Genomic DNA, 17,251 nt, shown 5'->3' with positions numbered 1-17,251 from the left:
TAATTTCATCACAGTCTTTCCCCCTGATTTTGACACCCTCATCGTCCCTCTCACTAATGAACAGTGACACAAAGTATTTATTTAGAACTCTACCTACATCCTCCAGCTCCACACACAAATTACCACTGTGGTCCTCAATTGGTCCTACTCTTTCCCTAGATATCCCTGGACCTTTAATGTACTTGCAAAACAACTTAGGATTTTCCTTTATCTTACCTGCCAGGCTTCTTTTATGCCCCCTTTCTGCTCTCTTCATTCCCTTTTTTAGTACCCTCTTGCACATTCTGTCATCGTCTTAGGCTTCTGCTGTTTTGAGCCCTCGATAAGCCTCCTTTTTTTCTTTATACGATGCTCTATACCTTTCGATATCCAGGGTGCTCTGGATTTGTTGGTCCCATCTTTTTCCTTTATTAGAGCATATTGGCCCTGTACTCTCCCTATTTCCTTCTTGAATGCATCTCACTGTTCTGTTACAGATTTACTTAAAAGTGCCTGCTCCCAATCCACACAGGACAAATCAGATCTGATCTTTTTAAACCTGGCTGTCCCCCAGTTGAGAACTTTGATTTCAGCTACATCCTTTTCCTTTTCCATAACAATCTTGAATCAAATGGAGTTATTGTCATTGTCTGCAAAATGCTCCTCCACTGATACTTCAATCACTTGTCCAGCTTTGTTACCTAAGTCCAGGACCACCCCTCACTTGTAGGAACTTCTTTGTACTGGCTAAAAACATTCTCCTGGATTAATTTTAAGAATTCCGCTCCTTCTAAACATTTTACACTATGGCTAACCCAGTTAATGTTCGGGACGTTGAAATTCCCCACTATCACTGCCCCATTACTTTTACACTTCTCTGAAATTTGCCTCCATATATGATTGTCTTTTTCTCTCAGGCCCATAGAACACTCCCAGAAATGTGATTACTCATTTTTGGTTTTTAAGTTCTACCCATATGGTTTAATTTGAAGAGCCTTCTATGATGCCGTCCCTCCTTACTGTGGTGTTCTTTATGTTGCTGAATTCAGGATAGTTGGCATAGTGTCCACAAAGACCACAAAATAGCTTTAACTTGAACAAAGCTATAAATATATTAACACTACTAATTTGGATTCAACACGTACTCCTAGATAATATACAGTTGATAATAAAGATATAATCTACATTTATCTACCACTAGTTCCTCCACTATAACATTAACTATGATCTGCTCGCACTCACACTATCTTTCCTTCAGTATGCTCTCTAGCCTTCTCCTCAATCGCTCACCCATAATGTGGGTCGGGGAACACTTCAGCAGTCAAGGGCATTCAGCCTCTGATCTCCGGGTAAGCGTTCTCCAAGGCGGCCTTCAGGATGCACGACAACGCAAAATCGCCAAGCAGAAACTTATAGCCAAGATCCGCACACATGAGTACGGCCTCAACCGGGACCTTGGATTCATGTCACATTACATTCATCCCGTACCATCTGGCCTGGGCTTGCGAAATCCTACCAACTGTCCTGGCTTGAGACAATTCACACTTCTTTAATCTGGGGTTACCCCTATCCCTGGATCTGTTAAGACTTAATTACCTAAAAATGCTCGCATTCAAAGCATTGTCTTACATCTTTGACTTTGTCTATATATATGTTTCTAGAACATACCTCTTCATTCACCTGAGGAAGGAGCAGTGCTCTGAAAGCTAGTTTTTGAAACAAACCTGTTGGACTTTAACCTGGTGTTGTAAGACTTCTTACTGTTCTCACCCATAAGGCTTAGCATCAATGTTTTATATACTTGTACATCTAGCTCCCTCTCGTGGTTGACTTATACATTTCATTAACCTTGCAGATCTTACATTTAGGATAATACCATTCCTCCCTTTCTTTGGAAAAGAAAAAATTATAAACTTTGTTAATTATGAACTTGTTATTACTTTTTAAATTCAGTTGCAAATAACTTATATCACATTGTTGTTGTCAAATTAATAATCATTATAGTCATTACAAATTTAATCCGTTGGGTGGACTTCTCGTTCCAGTTGATCTTCTCAGTGGTTTGTTCAAAGTGTGCAGTTGGTTTTCCATATTGTCTTGTTGTATTGGTGACAAGTAAGGATTAGAAAAGTCAATGTCCTTGAAGATGTTATCTTGATCAATAACATTTTGATGTTGAGACGAAACATGATTTTTTATCCACAACAGTGATCTTCCATTGCTTCTGAACATAGAACGTTGTTCAGTCTGAACTAAGTACGATCTGGGTGCGACTTGTCTTCGAACTTTAGCTATGTGTTGCCATCCACCATCTGGATTTTGTAGACATCCGTAGTCTCCTTTTAATTTTGATAGAGGTTTTGTTTGCTTGTCACAGTTCTCTTTTTGTTTCTGTTTTCTTAATTTGATACGGTTGCTTATATCTTGATGGTCCATATCTGGAATAGTCATGTCAGGTAACATGGTGCGGATTTTTCTACCCATTAGCGCCTAAACTGGCGATAATCCAGATAACAGTGGTGTTGCTCTGTACGTCAAAAGTGCCAAAGATACATCTTTGTTGTCATCGATTGCTTTATAGAACAATTTTTGATTATTCCTACGCCCTTCTCTGCATTGCCATTTGGTTGAAGGTACAGTGGGCTTGATGTGATGTGATTAAAGTTGTACTTTTCTGCACATTTTGTCCACTGCCAGCTTGTGAAGCAAGGACCATTGTCAGAGACAACATGTAATGGTCTCCCACAGCGTGCAAAAATGCACGTATGACAGACCTTGTTGTTAAATTATTCAGCGTCATCACCTCGGGATAATTGGAATAATACGATTGTGACTAGATAGTCACAACCTTTAAAGTAGAACAAATCCATACCAACTTAGATCGATGGATTGGTGATGAGTTAATTTTCTTCCATACTTTCTTTGCATTGCATAAGTCGATGCATTCGGCAGATTGCATATTCCTGTACATGACTGTCGGCATCCTTGTTGATTCCAGGCCAGTACACATATTGTCTTGCCCTTCTACAACATTTTTCTATACCCTAATGACCCTCGTGAATCTGTTGCAGAATTCATTGTCGGAGGCATGCCGGAATAAGTATCCTATCTCCTTGAAGTAGGAATCCATCTATTACTGATCTTTTAAGCTGCAGACTGTTCATTTTATTAAACGCCAGGAGATTTCAATGCCCTGGCAAGTTAACAATTCCAATGAATGTTTCCACTTTTTATGCACATTCATGTCTACTTTTAACAGAACTTTTAACTTGACCTGTCCCAAAAGGCTACCCACCTCTCCCAAAGCTGTCCCTGGTTCTATCCAAAAGGTTCCCAACATCACCACCTGGAAGGTCTAAAGCCCACAAGTCCTGTATTGGACATCCCACAAGCGAAAATTGGATCTGTTTGAAAACAGCTGCACTTCTATGTGTTCAGCTGCCTCTTTGAATCACAGATGTGCAAACTAAAATCCATCCCGTTTCCCATATAATTCCCCGTTCCCCCGTGAGAGAATGGTGGGTGCTGGATTCAGGAATGGGAGCTCCGGAATCAGGACTGGCCAAGCCAGCGATCCTCTCAGTCTTTGAGAAAGTTCAGGCCTATATGTTTCTAGCCATGGCCTTTCTACTTTACTACATCAACAACAAATTCTATTCTGTCATAGAGCTATTTGAAATGTTTTTGGAGCTATTAAAAATATTTTAAGTGAAATTTTTTTTTTTCATGTAAGGCTTTGAAAGAAGACTTCCCCTTAAGCCATGTGATTTCCCCATTTACTAACCAGGAGAGAAGGGAAGGAATGCTCCTGAATCTTCTGATACCATTTGTGCTGACAGTTGGAACTGGGAGCAAAGGTCTGTTATTATAATTATATTTAAAAGCAGTAGCGTTACTTCTGCACATCTTGTTTTCTATTTAGTTAGAAAATATATCACACATATGAGAAAAAAGGACATTTGCTGGAAGTTGAAGAACATCTTTCCACCAACATAAATTCGGGAATTTTGTGATGCTTGCTCGAAAATGTAATCATAGCTAAATATCATGCCTGATATAGTTTTCTTAAAGCATAACTTCTGTTTCAACATTAAATATTATGAATATATTTAAAATGAGAAAAACATTATTTTTGTTGAGTAGAAGGTAAAATAAGTTATAATTTAACATAACTCTTTTTCAAAAGAAAAGGTAGCTTGTGTTTGTCGAATGGATCTACCAAAAATGGCCCAGCCCCTCTAGCCATAGAATATTGGACTTCAAGTTAGCGGACCCCAAGTTAAATCTTTCAGGCGTTATTACTTTTAATTGACAGATTTAGCTATCCTTCATTCAGACTATTACAAATGGCACCATGTCGCATGGAGCTACCAATGAAAAGTGAACGATAACTAGTAAGGTGATTGTTCATTTTTTAAATCCGATGCATCGGGCAGATTTCTCCCATCTGGGACCAAGTCCCATGGCGGGGGCAGGAACGGGGGGGCGGGATTCTCTCAGCCCGGGGCCGGGCCAGAGAATCCCCGCGACTGGCGCGAATCGCGCCACGCCGCCCCTACGCCGACACGCCATTCTCCGCGGAGCGGAGAATCGGCACCTTCGGTGCCAGCGTGGTTAGTGCGGCGCCAATTCAGGGGCTTCTCTACGTGCCAGGCCCGCCAGGGATGGGCCGAGCGGCCGTCGTAAAAACGTCGAGTCCCACCGCCGCCATCCACACCTGCTCTCAACCGGGGGGAACTTGGCGTAGAAGGGTCGGGGGTAGTCTGTTTTTGGGGAGAGGGGGGTCCGACCCCGGGGGGGGGCCTCCAATGTGGCCTGGCCTGCGATCGGGGCTCACCGATCGGCGGGCCGGCCTCTCTGGCTGGGGGCCTCCTTTCCTCTGCGCCGGCCCCTGTAGTCCTGTGCCATCTTGCGTCGGGGCCGACGCGTTGAAGGAAGCCACTGCGCATGCGCGCGTTGGCGCCGGTGTCACTGCGCATGTGTGCGGATGGCACTGCGCATGCGCGGGTCCCGCGGCGCCCAGTTGACACCGGGTTCAGCAGCTGGAACGACGTGAACCGCTCCAGTGCCGTGCTGGCCTCCTGTAGGGGCCAGAATTGCTGATCCTGAGGCCGTGTTGATGTCGTCAACGCTTAGCCTCAGGATCACAGAATCCCACCCACGCCATAACTTCTGGCCCTGACCTAATTAACTATGCACCGGGGGTGGTGGGGCAGGATTGATAGCACACATCCCACCATCATATCTGGGCGGCAGATTGAAAATGCACCCAACATCACTGACCCACCATTGAAGAATTTCCTGTTTCTTGATGTCAACTGATATTGTGTAAATATCTGTGCTTCAAATCGGCCACTCTCCCAGCTGAAAGAGGTCAGCATAGAAACATAGAAAATAGGTGCAGGAGTAGGCCATTCAACCCTTTGAGCCTGCACCACCATTCAATATGATAATGGCTAGTAATACAAATTCAGTATCCCACTTGCGCTGTCTCTACATACCCCTTGATTACTTTAGCCGCAAGGATGTCATCCAGCACCCTCTCAAATGTATCCAACGAACTGACCCCAACAGCTTTCTGTGGTAGAGAATTTCACAAGTTTACAACTCTCTGAGAGAAAAGGTTCTTCCTCATCTCAGTCTTGAATGGCTTATCCCTTATTCTTTAGGTTGTTACGCCTAGTTCTGGACACCCCCAACATCAGGAATATTCTTCTTGCATCGAGCCTGTCCAGTCCAATCAGATTTTTATATGTTTCTCTGAGATCCCCTCTCATTCTTCTAAACTTCAGTGAGTATAAGCCCAGTTGATCCAGTCTTTCTTCAAATGTCAGTCCTGCCACCTTGGGAATTAGTCTGCTGGACACCCTCAATAGGAAGAATATCCTTCCTCAAACTAGGAGCCCAAAGCCATACACAATACTCAAGGTGTGGCCTCACCAAGGTCCTGTATAACTGCAGCAGGACATCCCAACTCCTATACTCAAAGCCTCTTGCTGTGAAGACCAGCATGCCATTAGCTTTCCTCACCGCCTGCAGTACCGGCATGCCAATCTTCAGCGACTGTTGAAGATGGAAAAGCGGAATAAAGCAATAAAGGGGAGATGGGGAACAATTCTTTTGGTAAATTTATGAAAAGTTTACTCATAAACCAAAAGTTGTAATTGCCCTTTCTTGATTTGAAATGAAACTGATACTATGAATGGCAGTGTGAATCTTCTCTCACTGGCAAAACAAAATCAAATTGCTAACATTTTTTTAAAGTGACAATTTTCCTCTGTGGTATAGATAGCCCTAACTTGGAGCAGCCTGAGGTTTTCCTGCTGTTGCAGACTGTAATCAACATCCTCCTTCCACCACGAATCATCAGCACTTCTCGCAGCAAGAACTTCATGCTGGAGAACTCCCCAGCACACTGCTCTACCCCTGGGGATGCTGGAAAGGACCTGCGACGGGAAGGATTGGCCGAGTCCACAAGCCAGGCAGCTTACTTGGGTAATGTTGGAGAGCATTTTATTGTCAGCAATAGATTAAACAAAAACATTCAGCAGACTTGAAACAAACGTCCATTACAGAGTTGTAAAAAGGATTGAAACTATGTGTATCTGAGCTGGCTGACAGTTTGCTTGAGTCTTTTGATGGTGCACTCATTGAGTGAACGACCTCCTTTGAGGAATCTTCTTCCTGCTGCACCACCTCCAATGTGACACTGTATGGGTCCATGGGAGATGGAGAACATGATTTAGAACTGTCAACGTAAGAAGATGTGAGTCAAGTCATCCTTGTGCACATGACCATATTTCACTGTAGCATGAAGTCAACACAAGTAACTGCTGCACGCCAGGGGGTCGTGTGATATTTTGTTCTGTAACCAGGTAGCTGGAAGTGAGAGCAATGGAATTTGTTGAGTGGATGGATGGACAACATTTATGTGGGATAATTGTGAAGGATAGGTTTGACATTACAGTAACGTGAAGGTAGATGGTCAAATTGGAAATTGATAAGAAGAGTGATGTACAGAAGTAGGTTTAGGAAAGCTGAGGGACCGGGGTTAGTGTTAGACGCACATCACAGTATACTTGAATGTGCCCTGCAAATAACCTTTCCTAAAATGATTAAAGCATTAAACCGCTTCCAGCACTTTATCTAGGTGTATGACACCGCACTCTTGACCCCTTCAGCTACTTCCAGCCACACCGTCTTGTCTTATGTAGCTGGTTTCTTCCTCTGCTTAGTCAAGAACAGGATCTCCCTGTGGGTCCTTATGGCACAAAGTCTCAACCCTAGGGAGGCATCATTGAATTGAAGTGCTGCTTTTCCACAATGTGACTCCATTGTTGTCGATTTTTCTGTGTTGGATTTCCCAAATCTTCCTTCCACTAGCAGGGTCCCTTTAAATACATCAGCTGAAATAGACTCATGCAGGTTATGATCACAATGAACAAAGAACAGTACAGCATAGGAACAGGCCCTTCGGCCCTCCATGCCTGGGCCAATCATGATACCTTCCTGAACTAAAACCTTCTGCACTTCCGAGTTCCGTATCCTTCTATTTCCATCCTTTTCATGTGTTCGTCAAGATCCCTCTTAAATGTCGCTATTGAATCTGCTTCCACAACCTCCTCCAGCAGAACGTTCCAGGTACTCACCAGCCTCTGTGTAAAAAACCTTGACTCGCACATCTCCTCTAAACTTTTCCCTCGCACCTTAAACCTATGTCCCCAAGTAATTGACTTTTCCACCCTGGGGAAAAAACATGTCTATCCACTCCGTCCATGCCACTCATAATTTTGTAAACCTCTGTCAGATCACCCCTCAACCTCTGTCATTCCAGTGAAAATAATCCAAGTTTATCCAGCCTTTCCTCACACCTAGTAGCATTTATTGGACAGGAAACCGAAAAGTTAGATGCTAATGCAATGAATGGTTGGACTAATAAGTCACTGACAAATTACCTGCTGAAACCTCCGAATTTCCCACTGCGAGTGACTCAAAACTATTAAAACCCAGCCCAAAATGTCATTAATTTAAAATAGTCACTAAAGAGTGTAAAGATGGAGGTTAGCAGTACTTTCTTCATGTTGAGTAGAATCTTTTCCCAAAGAGCAGTGGAAGGAGGGAGCAGTGCGTCATTTAAGGCAAAGAAAGATTCAACAAATCTTTCATGCAAAGGGTCTATGCAGGGTTTATGTGGGGAAACATGTTTGGATTTGTCTACTAAAGAGCCAGCAGACATTGATGGAGTGAATTATCTCCTTCTGTGCTATAAATATCTAATTCTCTCCAAATTTTTCGCTCTTTCAACAGCTACTCAGCAGTACATTCAGTGCTGGGATACACATCACAGGAGTGATAACACTGACCAATAGGTATTTTTATGTTAACATCGTTGAACACCAAATCAATCACATTAGCAACAAAGTTATATACTGTAGTTATATGGCTTCACAGTAAAAACAGTTCTTAAATAAAAGGATAAAACTTTAACTTACTCCCTCCAGCTGCAACTATATATCTTCAAATTAAGCAATACAATACAGCTCAAAGACCACTTAGAAATAAAGTTAACAATCAGGCTCACTTGCTTTTCTCTGTGCAGAGCCCTTGATGAGAATTTTTCATGAGGGAACTCAAGACACTTCAGTTCAATTGAAAATCCTGTGGTAAATTGAAACTATAGACAGATCCAGTTACAAATGAAAGAGTTACATCATGACTTTTTAAAATGAAACACTCCGAATTGGAATTAGAAATAAAGGAAAAAGATAAGGAGAGAGTGGCAATGGCAGAAGAAAAGGAAATGGAAAGAGAGATAATGGCAGAAGGAAAGGAAAGAGAGGGCAGAAAGAGAAAGACAAGGAGAGAGAATTTGAACTTTGGAAAATGGAACTGAAGGAAAAGGAGTTGGAAAGGCACAGAGAATATCAACTTGAACGATTGCAGTTAAATGCAGACATTGAGAAAAGTCTAGAGGAAGGAGTAGCCTCTCCTAGTGAAAAGCCTAGTGGAAATATGTTTAAGTATGTTCAAGCACTGCCAAATTAAACCTTTTTCATCTCAATTGAGAAAGTAGCTAAACATCTGAATTGGCCAATAAACCATGTGGGTATTGTTAGTCCAATCAAAATTGGTAGGCAGAGCTAGTGAAGTGTTTGCATCACTAGAGGAGGTGATGAGGTATTATGATGAGGTGAGAAAAGCCATTTTACATGCAAATGAGCTAATGCCAGAAGCTTATAGACAGATATTTAGAAATATAAGGAAAGAACCATGTCAGATATATATAGAATTTGAAAGAATCAAACAAAATAATTTTGAAAGGTGGTTAACAGCATTAAAAATAGACCTAATGTATGAATCTCTTATGGAAATTATTATTCCAGAGGAATTTAAATATTCACTTCATGTAGTAGTGAGAACTCAGTCGGAAGAGCAAAAGGGTTAAAACTATTAGATAGGCAGCAGAAATGGCAGATGATTTTGAATTTGTTCATAAATAAAGGTTTAGTTTTTGGCATCATTTTCAGTCTGTGAAGGATAGAAACTGGGGAAACGAGAAATCCACAGGTAGTCAAGGCAAAGGAGTCATAGCTGGGGATATTAAAGAGATTTTGCCTCAGTTAAAAAGGAAACTTATGAGAGGGGAAGAGAGATAAGAAAACTTAAATGTTCACTAAAGTGCCCAACTGAGGTGAATGTCTCTGGGATGGTGGAGGGTGTTGGATGACGGCTGTGATGGGAAATCCGTGTCATCATTGAACTCGAGCTCCGGAGTGTCTTGGGTCTCGAGACACTATCTGGTGTGCACTACTTAGGAACTTAGGAGGTAGGTACTCCTAAGCAGGCAGAGGGTCGGAGGGTGGGCCGACCCTAGGGATTAACTGCCGTCCAGACAGATTTTGGGCTTCTGGAACAGACAGTCCCAATGATCGTGGAGATGTAGTCGCAGAGCCAGGAACTGCATGAGGGATTGCCCATGAGCATCCAGCACCAGAAAGCACAGGTGGAGGAGTCCAACATCGTGCAGGAGCAGGAGGTCGTGCCGGTCAGGTTTTGGCTGTGGATCAACATGTGCTGGCGCCTCCCGCAGTGGAGGTGTCGGGACACTGCAGCACCTCGGATTCCCATCCCCCACTCCTGTCCCTGATGCACCTGGTGGACAGTGGGCAGAACAGGGCAGCACCATGCCCAATCACATTTCCTGATTCCGACGTCGTCCAATGGAGGATTTCACCCAGGAGGTTTTGTGGGTAGCGCATGAGGTTCTAGTAGAAAGGCATTTAGGACTAAACCTCGAGCAAAAGTAGAAAACATTTTTATTGGCCTGAACTACATAAGGACGTAGTTGAATTATTTTGTACGTGTCACACGTATCAAGTGATAGGAAAACAAGCGGTAATCAAATCAGCACCCGGAATTTGGGGAATCTTTTACTAGGTTCCTAACTGATTACGTGGGACCGCTTCCTGAGATGAAAAGTGGGAATCAGTATTTGTTGATCATTATGGATATGTCTACAAGAGTTTCAGAGGCCATTCCATTTCAAAACATTATGTGTAAAATATCTATTGGTCAGTTTTAGCACTCCTGTGGTGCTGTCACCTTTCTTCACCATTCTATAAATTGCAAATAATTGGGTTCTCATCCGGGATCCTAACACTGTTTATTTCTTTATTCCAATCCAATCAACTATATTCTTAATCTAATATCAACTATCTTAAACAAAATTAATTCATAGTAATGACTTCTTATTTGTCTCTCTATTTTAAATCTTCCTGTTAGCTTTAAAGGTGATCCTTGTCTGCTTTGAGCGTCATTTGGGAAGTCAATGGTATAAGCTCAGTTTGCAAGTCAAAGAAATGGCACTGCGAAAGGTCGGAGGCCTTGCCATGTGGGATTTTATTGATTTTATAGTGAGGACAAGAATCCCTATCTTCGTTCTTCTGCGTCCTTTTATCCAATGTAAGGTAAAGAAACTTCTCAATCATTTTTCTAACGGCAGATTTTCTTTTAAATGTCTGTGATAATTGTGTTGAATCAGTTTCAGCTAATTAAACTACAGAAATAATCATGTAATCTATGGATATTCTTCAACGTTCTTTATTATAGTTTGTTGCATATGCGAATATAGAGGGGAAGAATTTCCAGTTTTGGCACAATTTAGGTAAATAGTGTGCCCGAACTTTTGCCACCCCGCCCAATATTGTTAATATTGTGACCAAAACTTTGTGCCCCTTTTGAAAAGTATTTCTTTTTGTCTTCCAACTTTCATATGGACTAATTTGCATGTTGGCAAAATCTGCCGTGAATGATTGAGCAATGTATTAAAACGTAATCTTTTTAAAAATTTCTCTGAATACCTCATCATTTTTTAAACTTGGTGAATTTTAATCAAAACAGCTAAATATAGGTTTATCAGTGTCAGGACCCTAACTATTCACAATATCTATTAATGATTTAGATGATTGAACTAAATATAATATCTCTAATTTTGCAGATGACACAAAGCTGGGTGGGAGGGTGAGCTGTGAGGAGGATGCAGAGATGCTTCAGTGTGATGTGGAGAAGTGGAGAGAGAAGGCAAATGTATTGCAGATGTAGTATAATGTGGATAAATGTGAGGTTATCCAATTTGGTAGCAAAAACAGGAAGGCAGATTATTATCTGAATGGCTGTAGATTGAGAGAATGTGCAACGAGACCTAGGTGAACTTGTACATCAGTTGCTGAAAGAAGTATGTAGGTACAACAGGTGATAAAGAAGGCAAATTATATGTTGACCTTCATAGCGAAAGGCTTCAAGTACAGGAGCAGGGGTGTCCTTCAGCAGTTATACAGGGTCCTGGTGAGACCACACTGGAATATTGTGTTACATTTTGCTCTCCTTATCTGAGGAAGGATGTTCTTGCTATAGAAGTGCAACAAAGGTTTACCAAACTGATTCCTGGGATGAAAGATGTATGAGGAGAGATTGAGTCGGTTCGGATTATATTCGCTAGAGTTTAGAAGAATGAGGGGGGGATCTCAAAGAAACCTATGAATTTCTAACTGGACTAGACTGGGTAGATGCAGAAAGGATATTCCCATGGCAGGGGAGTTCAGAACCAGGGGTCACAGTCTAAGTATACGGGATAAACCATTTAGTACTGACAGAAGGAGAAATTTCATCGCCCACAGTGGTAAACCAGTGGAATTCACCAGCACAGAAAGCAGTTGCATGTTTTCAAGAAAAATTTAGATAAATTCTTGGGGCTAAAAGGATCAAAGGATATGGGGGGGGGGGGGGGGGGGGGGGGGGGGGAGAAGAGAAGGTGGAACAGGCTATTGAGTTGGATGATCAGCCCTGATCATAATGAAGGGCAGAGTAAGTTTGAAGGGGCTGAATGGCCTCCTCCTGCTCCTGTTAAGCTTTTTAATTAGTGACCTATTGCTACCTTAACTACCTGTTGACAGGTGTTTTGTTCTTTAATTCAATGATGCCTATCTGTTGCTGGAACTGCAGCGCTTTTCACAACTAAATCTGTTCATGTATCAGCTGCCAAGTTGCGGATGATATCCTTGGCCTATTCCTGCTCCTCCCTGGACTGTATTTTTGCCCGTCATGTCTTGATATATGATTGAACAAAATCTGCTCCCGTCCACAGTATGGGCTATAAATGCAGCTAAAAGCTTTTGAAATCTTGAGCCATCTGCACCTTCTAAACCTCTACCAACAAAATCATGAGCTGCTAATACAAGTGTTGCATATGCCAAGTGTTAAATCTCTTGTTTCTTGAGGTGAGTCACGACAGAGATGGCAATGCCCATTTCTTTCTCGCTTTACATTAAGGCTTTTAAATCTAAACTATGTTATCCCTTCAAGAAAGAGAGGAAAAATGAAAAGCTAAATTTGTGCTACTCTTAGCAGTCAATTGTAGAGCATAATTGCAGTGCAATATCACCTGGTTGCACATAAATTGTCAGTATTCTATGTTACAGCAAGAGCGTTAAAAGGAAGAAAAATATGCCGTTTAAGTAAGAGAACTGCCGAGAATGGTTTCTACAAAAGCAAATTTATGCTTCTTTTCTCTCTGGAATTCTCCCAGCTATTAAGTCAACCAGCGGAAAGTCATGAAGAAATGACTGCACGCCATCATATTGTAGACCAGCTCGAGCGCAGGTTCATTCCGAGACCACTCTGCAAGAGTTCACTAGTCGCTGAGTTTCACAGCGAATTAAAAATCCTGAAGGAGGCAGTGCACAGTGGATCAGGTAATGGTAGTCTCAGAAAGCATTTATTTTCTTGTAGATTGCTGCAGATCACAAATAAAATGTGTCCTAATAGTGTAACCACACCACACAAGTATCCATAATTTGTCACTTAATTAAATCTCTTGTTGGAGAGCCTAAAACTGCAGACATTTGGAACTATTGTGATAATGTAGCGGTGTTAATCTCCTTAGGTTGAATTAATAGGAGTGTCTTTTGAAGGATGACATTTGTAATGAACTCCAATTGGCTTTATTGGTTGGCCAATTGGAGTATGAGCTCCATCAATGATAGCTCATTGAGGGGGCCCATTTAATCACCTGTGTAGGCTTTGTGAGAGTCTTAAGTTGACTGGACTGCTAGCAGCACTGTTTGTAGCTGCTCCTGTAATATCGTTATTGTAAATAAATATTGGTGTGGTGACGGAACTCCTGCCTCCCGTGGATTACTACAGTGGCGACGAGGTAAACTACGAATTTTGTGGAGACCAGCTGCCGCACTCGGAGGGTAAGCCGTGCCATTTTAAAAATACCGTTTTTTGGGAGGTTAGAGGCATTCGACCCGGCTATTGAGGACTGGTCCCAGTATGTGGAGAGAATGTGTTACTTCTTCCGGGCAAATGATATACTGACGGACGAAAGGAGACAGCTTATCCTGCTGTCGGCGTGCGGACCCTCCGCTTTCGCCATTATACGTAGTCTGACTTATCCCGATGCGCCGGACACGAAAACTTTCCAAGAAGTAACGAAATTGGTGAAAGAGCACTACGACCCAAAACCACCCCTCATTTTGCGTAGGTACAGATTCTACACAGCGAAGCGGGAAGACGGGGAGTCAGTCACGAATTTCTTGACCCGCCTGAGAAGGCTGGCGGAAAAATGTGGGTTCGGCCCGACGCTAAATGAAATGCTTCGGGACTGGTTAGTGTGTGGTATAAACGACCTCACAATACAGAAACGCCTGTTGGCGGAAACGGAGCTAGACTGCAGACAGGCGTTACAGCTCGCACTGTCCCTAGAAAAGGCAGCAAGTGGGGCGCAGGAACTACAGGGCACGCCAATGGAGGTAGATACCTGTGAGAGGGACTACCACAATGGGTCCTGCTACCAGATAGCCGCTCTCAGGAAAAACCTGAGGAATAGAGGGAAAAAGGAAAACCCCAGAACTGCCCCCAAGTCTGCCAGGACTAACTGGAGACAGAGGGAAGTACCGGCTGAGGCTCTCCCAACAGAGAAGGACCGTTTCTGGCACCAGACAGAGTGGGGTAACAGCGATAGAAACCCTAGAAGGAGGTGGCAAAAGAGGAATAGCAGGTGGGGACGCAGGGAAGTACACAACCTAGACGCCCCATCCTCCTCCGAAGGGGAACAATTATATAATATTACAACAAAGAAATCAGAACCCATTAGGATTACCCCACGGGTGAACGGGCGGCCGTCAATAATGGAAATAGACACGGGTGCGGCCGTATCAGTAATAGGAGTGGCAGCATTTAGAAAAATCAAAGATGGACTCCAGCCACTAACCCTAACAAAAACATCGACGAAACTTAAAACCTACACGGGGGAACCCCTGGAAGTTCTAGGCACGATTCATGTACCTCTGGAATATGAGAAACAATTGCTCAGATTACCGTTGACGATAGTAGAGGGCTCCGGACCGAGCTTAATTGGACGGAACTGGCTGAAAGACCTAAAATTAGATTGGATGAAAATTTTCCAGAGTGGAAGCGGGCAGTTGAGTGGAGTACTCCAGAAATATCCGGAGGTCTTCCAGGAAGGTTTGGGGGAAATCATAGGCGCCAAAGCAACTTTGCACGTGGACCCAGTAGCCCTTCCGAAATTTTGTAAGGCCAGGCCGGTACCTTTTGCATTAAGGAAGAAAGTAGATGACGAAATAGAAAGGTTACGGCGCGACGGCATTATCAGACCAGTACACTTCTCGGAATGGGCAGCGCTGGTGGTACCAATTTTGAAGCCAGATGGCTCGATACGTCTCTGTGGAGATTTCAAACAGACAGTAAACAAATACGCACTTCTGGACAAATACCCAATCCCGAAAATAGACGACCTATATGCCAAATTGGCAGGTGGGCTTTTGTTCACAAAACTAGACATGAGCGACGCCTACCTGCAGTTAAAACTGGATAAGGGCTCCCAGAAGTTCGCTACGATCAACACCCTGAAGGGCCTTTTTCGTTATACTAGGCTACCTTTTGGAGTGTCATCAGCCTGCACTATATTCCAGCGTACGATGGAAAATATTCTGCAGGGACTACCGCAGGTGGCGATTTATTTGGACGATGTCTTAATCACGAGTAGGACAAACAGGGAACACTTAAGGAACCTGGAGGAAGTGCTCAGGCGTTTCGCAAAGGCAGCTGTACGGCTAAAAAGGGAAAAATGTGTTTTTCTGGCCCCACAAGTGACATACCTGGGATATAAAGTAGACGAGTCAGGCTTACATCCATTAGAAGACAGAGTAAGGGCAATAAAAGAAGCCCCAGCTCCCACCATGGTCCAGGAGTTACGATCATTTCTAGGGTTGGTAACCTATTATGGAAAATTTATTGAGAATAGGGTGTCCATCCTAGAACCCCTCCACCAGCTACTAAAAAAGGGGCAAGAATGGAAATGGTCCACCCGCCAAAACCGAGCATTTAGGGACATTAAGGAACAGCTGTCATCCGAAAATGTCCTAGAGCATTATGACCCAAGGAAGGAGTTGGTGGTCACTTGTGATGCATCCCCCTACGGGGTAGGAGCCGTCTTAGCTTATAGAGGAAGGAATGGGGAAGAACGGCCAATAGCCTATGCTTCGAGGACCTTGGCGATGGCTGAGAGGAAGTACGCCCAAATCGAGAAGGAAGGACTGGCGGTGATATTTGCAGTAAAAAAATTTCACCAGTATCTGTACGGGCGGAAATTCACCATAGTGACGGACCATAAGCCGTTATTAGGGTTATTAAAAGAAGACAAGTCAATACCCCCGATTGCATCAGCTAGAATCCAACGCTGGGCATTGCTACTGGTGGCGTATAGATACGTTCTGGAGCACAGACCGGGAACGCGAGTAGCACATGCAGATGCTTTGAGCAGACTTCCCCTCCCAGACACTCCGCCGCAAATACCAAAAGTAGAGGCGACAGTAATGACTCTAAATTTTTTGGACACCCTACCAGTAGACGCATATTCGGTTGTGGACGCAAAAAGATCCAGTTTTAGCCAAGATGAAACATTTACTGCTAACAGGGGAACTGGAAAGACCAGTGGAGCCCCAGATGCACTCATACTGGAGCAGAAGGGACCAAATAACCGTAGAAGATGGTATCCTATTATGGGGAGTCTGGGTAATCGTCCCAGCTCAGGGCCGTCAGGCAATCTTAACTGAGTTACATCCGGACACCCAGGGGTGTCTAAAATGAAGATGCTAGCTCGAAGCTACGTTTGGTGGCCAGGTTTGGACACAGACATAGCAACCTTGGTACGTCAGTGCCAGGAGTGCCAACAGGGGCAAAGAGTGCCATCAGCGGCGCCATTGCACCCGTGGGAATGGCCAGGCAGACCGTGGACCCGCCTGCATATTGACCACGCCGGCCCTTTCATGGGCTCAATGTTTTTGGTGATAGTGGACGCCCACTCCAAATGGTTGGACGTCCACCGGGTAAACACGGCAAGCACAGCATTGACAATTGAAAAGCTCAGGGCCTCGTTTGCAACACATGGACTTCCGGAGGTATTGGTGTCGGACAACGGAACGGCATTCACAAGTGGGGAATTTGGAAAATTCCTGAAGGAAAACGGAGTCTGTCACATCAAAACAGCCCCTTACCATCCAGCGACCAACGGCCTGGCAGAGAGAGTGGTCCAGACACTTAAAGCGGGACTCAAGAAGCAGCCGGCAGCGTCAATAGACACAAAGCTCTCCCACTGGCTGTTTGATTACAGGACCACACCGCATTCCACAACGGGCATACCGCCAGCTGAACTCTTAATGGGAAGGGGGCTGCGAACGAGGCTGAGTCT

General features: G+C 43.6%; 1 protein-coding gene across 12 annotated transcripts in view; it reads left to right on the top strand.

Moving 5' to 3' along the window:
• LOC119960968 (protein unc-80 homolog) overlaps window positions 1–17,251 on the top strand; it is a 475,408-nt gene that overhangs the window by 388,521 nt on the left and 69,636 nt on the right. For 7 of the 12 annotated variants that reach the window (XM_038788541.1, XM_038788547.1, XM_038788537.1 and 4 more), the window contains 4 exons: window positions 3,713–3,836; window positions 6,268–6,474; window positions 10,762–10,941; window positions 12,957–13,229. In XM_038788541.1, the coding sequence (XP_038644469.1) occupies window positions 3,713–3,836; window positions 6,268–6,474; window positions 10,762–10,941; window positions 12,957–13,229 (784 nt within the window). Of the gene's footprint in view, window positions 1–3,712; window positions 3,837–6,267; window positions 6,475–10,761; window positions 10,947–12,956; window positions 13,230–17,251 lie in introns of those variants that run through there. The other 5 variants (XM_038788566.1, XM_038788560.1, XM_038788546.1 and 2 more) reach the window with 2 other exon arrangements.

Source organism: Scyliorhinus canicula, chromosome 2, assembly GCF_902713615.1.
Source record: "Scyliorhinus canicula chromosome 2, sScyCan1.1, whole genome shotgun sequence".
Lineage (NCBI taxonomy): Eukaryota > Metazoa > Chordata > Chondrichthyes > Carcharhiniformes > Scyliorhinidae > Scyliorhinus > Scyliorhinus canicula.
Note: the sequence above shows the minus strand (reverse complement) of the source record. Positions and strands in the feature narration are given on the sequence as shown.